Source organism: Erythrolamprus reginae, chromosome 2 (assembly GCF_031021105.1).
Source record: "Erythrolamprus reginae isolate rEryReg1 chromosome 2, rEryReg1.hap1, whole genome shotgun sequence".
NCBI lineage: Eukaryota > Metazoa > Chordata > Lepidosauria > Squamata > Dipsadidae > Erythrolamprus > Erythrolamprus reginae.
Genome location: NC_091951.1, coordinates 166,333,614 through 166,346,155, shown reverse-complemented (window position 1 = coordinate 166,346,155; position 12,542 = coordinate 166,333,614). Strand labels below are relative to the sequence as shown.

The following is a 12,542-nucleotide window of genomic DNA, read 5'->3' as shown; positions in this document are numbered from 1 at the left end:
GCCGCGGAAGGCTCCATTCTGTTCCCTGCCAGCCCGATTGAGCGGCCGGCGGTCTCCATTCAGGGAACAGAATAAAAAAAAATTTTTTTTAAAAAAAATTTTTTTTTTTAAAAAAAAAATTTTTTTTAAATAATATTTTAATATTTTATTTTTTAAATAATATTTTTTGAAAAACCGCGTTGCAGCGTTTCGCGCTAATCGAGAACGCGCAAGTCGAGGGACCACTGTATTGCATTGGCAGTTCTGTGTTAGCAAAAACTTAGAGAAGGATTTAAGGATAGCGATTTCTGACAGTCTCAAAATGGGTGAACAGTGTAGTCAGGTAGTAGGAAAAGCAAGTAGAATGCTTGGTTGCATAGCTAGAGGTATAACAAGCAGGAAGAGGGAGATTGTGATGGCACTGTATAGAGCACTGGTGAGACCACATTTGACCACCTACAAAAAGATATTGATAAAATTGAAATGATTTACAGTTATTTTGGATTTATGACAACTTGCTGTTTGTAAAATACTTTCAGACAAATATGGGGTTCCTTATCCTCCACTGTTTTTCTTGAAGAAGACCTATTGGTGTAAGCCAAAAATCCCCTATACTGGGAATGCTCCTACAACTGAACGGAGTCATGGGAGTATTTTCAGTGACAATGTAGAGCCTGTGCCTCCTGAATTTGAAGGGAAGGAAGCCATAAGGTAAGCGTCATTGAATCTGGATACTCAATAGTATCAGCATATTGTAAACTTGTTTTACTTATAGGTTCTGTTCTCAGAGGACATTAGGGGAGATTCATTTAGGGGTAGGCTGCTGGGAGTTTGGAGGGGCTCAGGAGAACCTCTAGCTAAGGCTCTGTGCAGTTCAGGGAACCCCCAAATCCCATTCCTGGCTGGCCCTGCCCACTTCTTCCCTCTCCTCCCTGGAGTCCCCCTGTTGCCTGTTTTGGATGTAGGTAAGTGCAGGGTGTGTGTGTGTGTATGCTTGGGGAGTGTATTGGACTAAATAAATAAATAAATAAATAAATAAATAAATAAATAAATAAATAAATAAATAAATAAATAAATAAATAAATAAATAAATAAATAAATAAATAAATAAATAAATAAATAAATAAATAAATAAATAAATAAATAAATAAATAAATAAATAAATAAACAAACAAACAAACAAACAAACAAACAAACAAACAAACAAACAAACAAACAAATAAATAAATAAATAAATAAAAACAAACAAACAGGACTACCAGAAGTTCAGGTCTGTTTCCGGCCTCCAAAGCCCGAGGAAGCCTTTTTTGCCTCAAGGAGCCCAAGGAGGGCAAAAACGCCCCTTTACCATGGTGCAGAAGGTTGAATAGGCCACGCTTTCCAAGACCACACACAGCCAGCAACCAGGTAGAGAATCCCTTGCTAAAGGTTTTGAAGCCCACACCTGGATTCATTCATAAGGAGAAAATAATTTGCTGTAAGAAATACACTTCTGTTGCAACAAATATGCCTTTTGTTCTGCCTGAATCCCAGAAATAACGAGGTAAGGTGACTGTAATTTAACTTGAAACCTTTAATGAAAGCTTGAACGAGGAACAGCACAACAGAAACCCAAACAAAACCGCTCAGAACAGAATCACCTCAGCCGAGTCTGACAGTGCAATTTAAATGCAGCTGTCAATGCGACAGTCAATGAGTGGCCAAGGTTTTCCCAATCAGCAGCTGAGCTGATTCTAACTATTTAGTGGCTGCAGTGGCAGCTAGTAAAGTCCTGAAGGGACATAATAGCTTTGGCTTATGACCATCTGTTCATCAACCATTCCAAGTTGTGACAGTGCTGAATGAGGGGAACGTATGACCAGCCCTTGCAGTTGTGGCTCTTATGACACCTCTGAAGTCACACAATCACAATTTCGCCACTTGATAATCATTATGATGGTTGCAGCATGTCAAGGTCATATGAATGCCATTTCCACCCTCCCCAATGGCTTCTTATAAATGGCTTACTTTTCCATTGCTTTTTTCCCTATCTGGTTGTGTGTTCTCTGTTATGCCAACTCTCAGTTTCCGCCTGGTCTGCTTGCTTGATGTTACATGAGGTCCTCACTTAATGACCCATAAAGTCCTTAGCGATGTGCTACCCTAGCCTGACGTCTACTTGCATTGTCTTTTATTATATTTTTATGTTATATTTTTGTATTTATTTTATTAGATGTATTAGGCATATACCAGAGGAAAATGAATCCCATGTTTAATATTTACAATGATATATTGAATGCTAAATTAATATTCTCCAATTTCAATGTGATATTTTGAATGATTCTGAAATTTGTAAGAAGAATCTCATAATGTACTGACAAATATTTCACTATTTTTTAGACTTAATAACATTAAAAAAATATATAAAATGAAAAGCACAGAAACAGAAGCTTTGAAAGGTAAGCTACCTGCACTTTAGAATGTATATTATTGCTTTAATTCTATGAAATAGGACAGAAATTGCACAAGTACAGGCATTTCTGCTCTCCTTCTTGTAGGAAAAGCTTCCTGAGATGCTTTAAATTTAAGAATTACATTTAAGTAACTTTCAAAGGTTATCTTTCTGACCAGTCTCCAGGGCTTTTACACCTTCATCTCTACATGTTCCATCAGCCTCCTGGGCTCTCGTTGAAAAAGGAAAGGCAAATTGATTTTTAATTTCCTCCCATATCTTGATAGGAAGTCCTGAGGAAAATTGGTTGCTTGAATGTGTTTATGTTTATTAGATTTGTATGCCGCCCCTCTCCGAAGACTCGGGGCGGAATGCCAGCAAAAAGAAATAAAATGACTGACAGTAGAATCAGTAGCAATTATAAAATTCAGGATAAAAAATATGACGAATTTGATGTTTTCTCCTGTTAGATGCCTCAATGGATCATTTAATATATACAGTAAACATGACTTCTTTATATATTAGGATTGTCCTTGGATATTTATGAAGGTCAGATCACTACAATACTTGGTCATAGCACATCTGGAAAAACCACATTACTAAACATCCTCAGTGGACTTTCCAAACCATCTGATGGTAAGAATCAAAACTTTAAAGTGAATTCAAATTCCAGTAGAATCTCGAAATATGTTTACAAAAGTGCAGCCCTGTTGGATCTGATCATGGTCCAGTCTGGTCCCATTTCCTGTTTTTCATATTTTGTTTGTTTATTTGTTTGTTTATTTGTTTGTTTATTATGTATGTATGTATGTATGTATGTATGTATTTATTTATTTATTTATTTATTTATTTATTGGATTTCTATGCCGCCCCTCTCCACAGCACAACTAGGTGTCTTGTAAAAACTGCAATATTGTTGTTCTCTAGTGAAGTATCATCTATAAATTGTTATGACTAATAAGTAGTTTTATTTTCCATGAAGTTGTAAAACTCAATTTTGAAGTTTTCAAAGGTCAAAGTTTCTTTAACATAAGATTGTAATTTTATTATATTTTCCTATATATTTTAAACTTTACATATTAGGCAGTAATTATTTTAATTTATTTACATCAATTTGTAATTTGAACAACACAGTGCTAGTTAAATACAGATAGTCCTTGACTTATAACAGTTCATTTATTGACCATTCAAAGTTACTGCAATGAAAAAAGTGACATATGTCCATTTTTCACACTTTTGACTCTTACAGCATCCCCATGGTCATGTGATTTACATTTGGATGTTTGACAACTGGTTCAGGTTTATGCTGGTAGCAGTGGTCATGTGGTCACCTTTTTTTGACCTTTTGACAAGCAAAGTCAATAGTGGAGTCAGATTCACTTGACAACCGTGTTATAATTTAACAACTGCAGTGATTCACTTAATAACTCTGGCAAGAAAAGTTGTAAAATGGTGCAAAACCCACTTTAAAATTTCTTACTTAGCAACATAAATTTTGGGTTCAGTTTTGGTCAAGGACTATCTGTATTATTTTAGTACCGACATGACATTTTTCCAACATGCAGATTTATATTGGTGTCTTTTTGAAAAATGTTTAGCTATTTTCTTCTCAGTAGTCTTTAAAGGAGAGCTAGTTCGATGCACTGGTTAAGGCTCAATAGAAATCGGAAGACTATGACTTGTAGTCTTACCTCAAATAGTGGGGTGCACCACCCTGGGGGAGGCAGAACAATGCCAGGGGGTGAGTGTGAACCCAGAGAACATGTGTGGTCCCTCTCAATGGATCCCCCTGGAAGGGGAGTGTTTTCCCAGTTGCACGCTGCTCCAAGTCCAGAAGAGAAGGAGGCCAGGCGAGGCAGGGCGGCTGCATGGCCTCTTGTTGTTCTTGGTGGATGTCACATTAGCCATGAAAGGCATGGCAAAACTGCTGCTGGACAAGGAGGAGCATTCTCTACAGCTGGGAGAAAGCTTTGAAAGGTATCCTAAAGCCTCCTTCCACAGCATTTGCTGTGAGCGCCTGGCAGAGGTGGCGCTTATGGGCCCGGTGGGCATTCCCAAAACATCGGCTTGATTAAACTGGCCTGGCCCCATGTCAACAGAGGGTCCTAACCACATTAGCTTATGCCTGTCTAATCAAAAACATGCTCCACTGAGTTCAGTGGGACTTACACCCAGGTACGTGGGTACAGCAGCTTTCCCCAGCCAATAGTTTGCGTGTAGCTTATAATAAGTAAAATAATAAATATTAACATTAAAATTCCATTGGGGCCCAGCCAATGGAAACTAAACTAAAATTCCATTAGTTGGGGAGGCGTGAAATGTTTACTTCTTCCTGGGAGCAGGGGGCATAACAGAAAATAATTGAAAAGCACTTCCTTAGTCACCAGGTCGGTGACTATGGTCCAGCCACGTCTTCTCAGCCCCAGCAAGGAGGCAAGGGCAAATCACTTCTGAAACTTTACCAAGAAAAGTGCAAAGACCAGTCAAGGGGTCACCAGGAGTCAATCCTGAATTTAAGGTCCCACTGTTTTAAGTGCAGCTCCAAGCATATGTTAGGTGATTAAGGGATGAGTAATGAAAACTAGAGAATACTTCTTGAGGAATGGCATCACCTGGTGCAGCAGGGAAGCTGGAGAATGCTCCCAGACTGCAGTATAGATCAGCCCTTGTTGGGTATGTGTGTGTCTGACAATCCCCTTTAATACTAAGTTTAAAACTAGCCTTAAGGAGACAGTCACTAATAGTATATATTATAATAAATTGAATAAACAACAGAAACACCTACTTGAAATGTAGGCTTTTAATTTCATTTAATTTTTATTTATTTTGTCAAGTATGTATATGAATACAAAGTATAAATATCAATATGAATATATAAAAAGGATGGTTTGTGTTATGAGTATTCCCTGTCAGCCTCAGGAAGTGTCAGATTCGGAGGAGGACGAGGATTTAAGAGAGTTATTGGAGAGCAGTGGGGATGAGGACGTAGGAGAAAATGAGTTTGACTTTAGCATGTAAAGCAGTTCATATTCAGAGAGTGGGGGTGGGATAGTTGACAGCCCCTGGGTGAACCTGAGATTTAGGAGATTCACAAAAAGAAGGGAGGAGATATTTGGGGAAATTTTTTGAATCTGCAATTTAGAATTGTGTAAATCAACCCATGCGTCATTTCCTGAAATGTATTAGAAATGAAGCCGCTTTTGTTCAAACTGTATGTTGGAATATGGTGGCATTCCTCGCTTCCTAAAAGTAAGCTTTTGATATAAGATGGTAAACTGTGCAAATTTAGATTAGAAATGACTCAGAGATAAGCCACTAGCAAGGAGGCTCTTCTCTGCTAATTAGAAAGAATTATAGCTTGGCAAACTCAGCTCATTAGATTTGGAGTGTGCCTTCACATAGCAGCATTGTAACCATGGTGATCTTTCCAGTGTAAGAAAAGAAATAAAGATTTACTAGTTTTAAAATCAAAGCCTTGAAAAGAGAGTTTTTGGAGTCACTTCATGTAGAACAAGACCAGGAATGGGATGAAGTCAACAGTAGACAGTTTAAGGTTAACATTTTGGAGGTTTGGGGAAGTAATACAGAGTCAGGAATGTATTCCAGGCATTGCCTACTCTGTTGCTAAAGTCAAATTTTTTTGCAATCAAGTTTAGAGTGGTTTACATTAAGTTTGTTATACTATTGTATAATTCATAATGTACTAAAGTAATAGCCTATTTAATTGGAAAATTCTCTATGTAATCTTTTTTACTAATACTAATGCAGGTTTTGCATCAATATTCAAGTACAATGTATGTGAAAAGGAACATATGGAAAAAATTTGGGAAATAAGTGCTATCTGTCCACAATGGAATATTCAATTTGAATTTTTAACAGTGAAAGAAAACTTAACGACATTTGCTAAAATAAAAGGGATACCATCCAGTACTATAGAAAAAGAGGTAATAATGGATTCAGTTATATTCTGTTGTCTTGCACAGATTTCTGTTGCAAAGGCGATTATGTTCTACATTTTCCCCTTTTTACTTCTTTCATTGTAGGACCTCACTGCTTTAGATTTGATCACATTATTCTCCTCTGATTGTATTTACTCAGTCCATTATACAAAAGTTCACTTATGCTTTGGAATTAATAGGACAAATGTGTTGATAATCAACTTAATTTCAACCGGGGAAGTCAGGAAAGTCAGGCAGTTCATATGAGTATAAAGATTTATTATAAGTTTAAGCTCTCTACAAGAATCTGACCAACTAACAGTCAAGGGAAATGAATGGGAGAGGCATTCAAGGTGGGCTGGACTTGGATCTCTTGCGGGCACACAGGGACTAGTTACTTATGAAGCGTTTGATTCTTTCCTTGGGCTCAGACTCATTATCTCCTACACTTAATTGCTTGATAAATATTTAAAACTTATTTATTTTATTTACCATCCAAATTCCACAAAGCCCCATTTGAAAAACACCCTGTAATAGACCATTTATCTGCCAATTGGATCAGGGTTTGTCAGCCAATTGAGAGGTAGTGTAGAAAAGAGATGATTTCTTGAGCAATGTTTTGTCCAAGTTGGAAATATCTCTTTGGGATGAGCAGAGCTGCCTCATGTTAAAGAGTCCTCTCTCTCTCTGGATTTGCAGTTTACATTACAATGTAATTTACCCCAAAGATAGCTAACTAGTAGCAAGTTAATATACAGTATACAGATAGATCATACCAAGCAAGCAGGTGAGCACCTGATTGCTAGTTTAACGTTTTGCTCTTAGTTAGAGCAACATAAGAGCTGAATAAGTAAGTAACCTTTATCCTAGATACACAGAGAGTAGAGCAGGTAACCTTTAAACTCAAATAGAGCATAAAAATAGGAGGTTGGGTCAATATAAGATAAGTTCTCCGTATCATTGGCAATAATTGATAACCTACAGGTAGACTGCTACTTCCACAGCAATGAAAATAAGATGAACAAGCCAAAGCTTATTTTTAAACTCTGGGAAAGAAGCCAAAAGAACTCTGAAGTGAAAAAAATGTGGTAGAATATAATTTGGATTCTTCAGGAAAAGGATGTGCAAACTATGGCCATGTAAATTTTAGGTATATGGTCTGTCTGAACAAGTACAAAAGACTAAACTTTCAGCATTTGATATTGATTTACGATGAAATATTATTTACCTGTTGGGAGATGAATACAACTGAAAACATCCAAGCTAAATAGTCAACAAAATTTCAAAATGTTTCAGAGATGAGCAGCAACATAAATAAGATCCAAACATACATTAAAAACTGAGTATATAAAATATATGGACTGCCTGTCTGTTTCTTTCATTCAGTTAAGAGATTGAATTTCTAGGTAAGAAATGCAAAATACCCGAATAAAACACAGTTTATTTTCTATTCTAGTAGTCACATGTCATAGCCAAGAATTGATATGATGTGGACCAATTTGGAACTATTCAGTGATTATGCAAATAATAGATATTGAAACGGGTACCTGGGCAGATCACAATCCCATGATGGTTAAATGGAGAGGGAAAAGAAAAATGACAATATGGACCTTAAACCAGGAAATTTTACAAGAAAAAGAATTTCAAATATATTTTGAAAAAGAAATAGAAAAGGAGGCACACCTCTACAGATACTACGGGTTACTGCTAAAGTTTGCATAAGAGGCCTAACCATGACATATACTATTCTGCCGGACTCTATGGTATGAGTCTCCCGAAAATTCAAGGGTACAAATTTCAGACACACACACACTTGAAAGTTCAAAAACAATGTTCTTTATCACAAAAATTCAAAAGAAACAAAGCACCAATGTTCCCTCTAACACACACAGCGTGCTGGGGCGCGGGGGAAAACCAAGCTCAGCCCAGAGTTTTCCATGCCAGCGCAATGGAGGCAACGCCCCATAGGCTCTAAGCCCTGCCCGGCTTCTCCGGCTCTGTTGCTGCATGCTGCTTCCCCAGGCAGCCTTGACGTCAGCGGGCCCCTATGCTGTGTGTGTGGGGGGGGGGGGCGTGCAAGCCCCTTGCCTCCACCACCTCCTCTTCCACCGCCCAGCTGCCTGAGCCCGTTTACAAGGGGCTGGTGGAAGAGCCGATGTCGTTTTTACTTCCCCCCCCTACCCTTAGCAAAAGCGACATCGGGTCTTCCACCAGCCCCTTGTAAATGGGCTCAGGCAGCAGGGTGGTGGAAGAGGAGGTGGTGGAAGCAAGGGGATTGCACGCGCGCCCTCCTGGCACAAGGCGAGCACTGCAGTCAGGGCAGCAGGGGCCCCCTGATGTCAAGACCTGCGACGGTCAGCAAAGCTGTGAGGGAGTCTCAAAAGTCTCCTGAGGGGGTTTAAAGCAGGGCCTGGAAGATTGCCCCTCCCCCCGGCCGCATTTTGAAATGGAGAATGCGAGTTCTCCGTTCTGAGTGCTGAGACAATGGGAGGAGTTGTGAAACTTCGGAGAGAGGGGTGGGGGTTGGAGAGGGAGGATGAAGCTTCGGAGAGGGAAGTATTATTATTAACCCAGGTGACAAGAATAACAGAGAGCAGAGAGGCAGCACTGATAAAGGTTATACATTGAAGGTAAATTGTAATGTTAGATTGAAAATAATAACACAATAATAAAAGCTTTGTTAAGACTATAAGATTGCAGGAAGAAACTGTTTCAATAAACAATTATTAGAATTAGGGATATTTCACTCAGGGAAGGATAAAGAAAGGAGAGGAAATAGGAAGGTAGGAATAGATAGAGGGTGGAGAGCAGTGTTCCCTCTAATTTTTTTTTGGGGTGGGCGGAAAAGTATAGTGTCTGAGCGGCAGTCCCTTCGGGACTGGGCGGCCCAGAAATATTAAATAAATAAATAAATGAATGAATGAATGAATGAATGAATGAATGAATGAACGAACGAACGAACGAACAAACGAACAAACGAACGAACGAACGAACGAACGAACAAACAAACAAACAAACAAACAAACAAACAAACAAACAAACAAACAAAAACAAACAAAAAACCCATCCTGTTTTGCCTCAGAGAATTTCAAAATAAAATACTGTACTGTGTGTCTATAACAGTGAGCTCATAATAGGGCAACTCTATCAATATCAAAATGCCACTTAAATAGTTGAGCTAGTTTCAAACTAGATTTTGATTTTCTTTCTCTCTTCCTTACTCCCATTCTTTTTCTTTCTCTTTTCCTTCCTCTCTTTTTTCTATCTGTTTCTCTCTCTCCCTCTCTCTCTCCTTCCCTCTCACTCTTTCCCTCTCGGCTTCTGGGCAGGTTTGAAAAACTCTGAGTTGATGATGATTTTTAAGTGAGCGATTGCTCACTGCTCAGCTTAGAGGGAACTATGGTGGAGAGGATAGAGAAGGAAGGGGGAGAGAAATTCAAAGAAAGTAGATGGGAGAGGAAAAGAGGAAGGGAAAGGAGGGTTGAGTGAAAAGATAATGAAAGTTCAGATAGGCAGACATTGATAGTAATGATTTAGATTGAAGCCAAAGCAAAGTATTCTTGGTGATTCTTTATTATGCTTTGTTTACAGTGATGTAACTATTTGGTGTATGGAGGAAAAAAATAAAAATAAAAAAAACTTGTAAAAAAGAACTACAAAATAATTACAATTTATATATTTTACAGGTTGAAAAATTGTTAACACTCTTGGACATCAAGGCCATCCAAAACACCCAAGCTAGCCATTTAAGTGGTGGACAGAAACGAAAATTATCTCTTGGGATTACATTTTTAGGAGAGCCACAGGTAAACCCACTATTAGGCAAAAAGTCCTGTTGTACATATTCCATTAAGTATGTGTGTGTGTATGTGTACACACACACACACTTATATACTTATATATACTTAAAAAGAATACAGTGCTTTCATCCTTACTGATGACTTGCGTAGATAGTAACCATGGAAATGCTTGATTTTGATATGGTTTCTCTTTCTTTCAGCTTTAGCATCTCAACCCCTTTCCTAATATTTTCTTGACTTTTGCAAGTTAAATGAAATTTGCAATAATTTTAATAGAATTATTTTCTATTATAAAAATAAAATCTTTTAAATGCCATTTCAAAAGCCATAAAATTTTGCAATATTCTTCTGTTTTCATAATGAGAAACTGTACATCAACAATGAATGCTATGTAAACTTTTAATGTGTTGAATTAAGATATCAAATGCCTACTCTAGGTATTATTATTAGATGAGCCAACTTCTGGATTGGATCCGTATTCTAGACACCAAGTGTGGTCTCTCCTGAATGAACGCAAAGCAGATCGAGTCATTTTATTCACTACTCAGTTCATGGATGAAGCTGATATCCTTTCTGGTGAGCAGACCTCACACTGAAGTAGATCAGAACGTAGGAACCAAGAGAAACTATAGAAATATTACTTATTGTAATTTTATTTCTTCAACTACCATTTTTCTCCTTCTATTCTCATCGATCAGAAAGGTATTTTATTCAATTGCACTAAATCAGATTACCCATGTAACTTCTTAAATCAAGTCACACATATAACACACACTATGCATCAGTCTGTTTCTCCTGCCAATTTCAGGATTTTCATGCATTGCAGCTGTTCCTCTGTCCCCTACTAAGCCCATTGAAGCTCGTCATTGTTACTTCCTTTCTTGTTCCTTGCATATTGGTTTTTCTATCTGCAAATATTTCCTGCCTGCCTGCCTGCCTGCCTGCCTCTCTACCTATTTACCTACCTACCTACCTACCTACCTACCTACATACATACATACATACATACTCATCTATCTATCCATCTATCCATCTATCCATCTATCCATCTATCCATCTATCCATCTATCCATCTATCCATCTATCCATCTATCCATCTATCCATCTATCCATCCATCCATCCATCCATCCATCCATCCATCCATCTATCCATCTATCCATCTATCCATCTATCTATCCCTCCTATTGCCCAGCCCCCCTGAGATGGATTCAACTCAAAAAGAATATCTCCAAAGCAGTGAAGGGCTAACAAAATTTTTACTACCACACTGTGGGTGTGGCTTATGCAAGACACCCTGCATATTCTTTCAACATCTTTCAGTGCAAATTGGGTGCTCTGGGGTGGAGCTCCATTTTTGCTAACCCACTGTGTTCCCCCCCCCCCAATCCGGGCAGCAGCTCCCCTGCTCCTAAGTCATTCCATCTCTATGATTCTATTTCCATTCCCAATTCAATGAAATCTCAAATAAAAACATTTGGATGTGGATATGTAAAAGTTACCATTTTAGCCACTGTTGGCTCATCATATCTTAAAGGTGCATGCTAGCTTCTCTACTTTTAGTTTGCTCATTTTCCATGTAAGTAAGAATTAGAATCCTATGCCAATCACTATGCCAAACCAGTGCTTTATTTTCTGCACTGACTCCACTAAATCTCCAACAACTGTTATTATCAAATGAGATAAACTAAAAAAAAAATGCTGTTTGCTCTTTATGTAGACAGGAAAGCTATTATCTCACATGGGAGGCTGCAATGTGTTGGTTCATCCCTGTTCTTGAAGAAAAAATGGGGCATTGGCTACCATTTAAGGTACTATTAATATGTTAGTGTTATGAATATATATATATATATATATATATATATTGTAGTTTAAAAGATTAACATTAATTTTATGCTGGAATATTTAATCCATTCTTTCAGTCCTTCATTTGTTACAGACACATAAGGCAATTTAACTAAATGCAAATCTCAAAAATGGGGAAAAGTAATATTGAACCATATTAAGAATAAAAATAGTGAAATAATAAATATATTTAAATGCATGCTTAAATTGTAATCAAGAAAGACACTGAGAAGCATAAGTTTGATCCACTGAAAAACATTAGAACTAGAAGTGAGTGGAAGAGGTTTTAGAACAGATAATGCATCATTAACCTGTGGGCATTCATTATTATAACATATGGTGGTGGTGGTCCTTAATTTTGATGTTTTTTTTAAAAGAAATAGATGAATTTATGGAGGAAAGGTCTACTAAGAGCTATTAATTCTAAACATTCAATCTTGCCTCCAAATATCATTGGGGAAAGAACAATATTTGGCCGTACACTTACTGATTGCAAAACTCCTAGAAGCCTCTGATTAGGTATTATGGGAAACAAAATACTGGACTATCGA

At 37.6% G+C, this 12,542-nt stretch overlaps 1 protein-coding gene across 2 annotated transcripts in view; it reads left to right on the top strand.

The window, feature by feature from the left end:
• The window catches only part of LOC139161326 (ABC-type organic anion transporter ABCA8-like), a 72,076-nt gene that overhangs the window by 16,522 nt on the left and 43,012 nt on the right, over positions 1-12,542 (top strand). For both annotated transcript variants that reach the window (XM_070740308.1, XM_070740306.1), the window contains exons 10-16: positions 519-690; positions 2,359-2,417; positions 2,936-3,046; positions 6,179-6,354; positions 10,035-10,154; positions 10,586-10,724; positions 11,867-11,957. In XM_070740308.1, the coding sequence (XP_070596409.1) occupies positions 519-690; positions 2,359-2,417; positions 2,936-3,046; positions 6,179-6,354; positions 10,035-10,154; positions 10,586-10,724; positions 11,867-11,957 (868 nt within the window). The remainder of the gene's footprint in view (positions 1-518; positions 691-2,358; positions 2,418-2,935; positions 3,047-6,178; positions 6,355-10,034; positions 10,155-10,585; positions 10,725-11,866; positions 11,958-12,542) is intronic.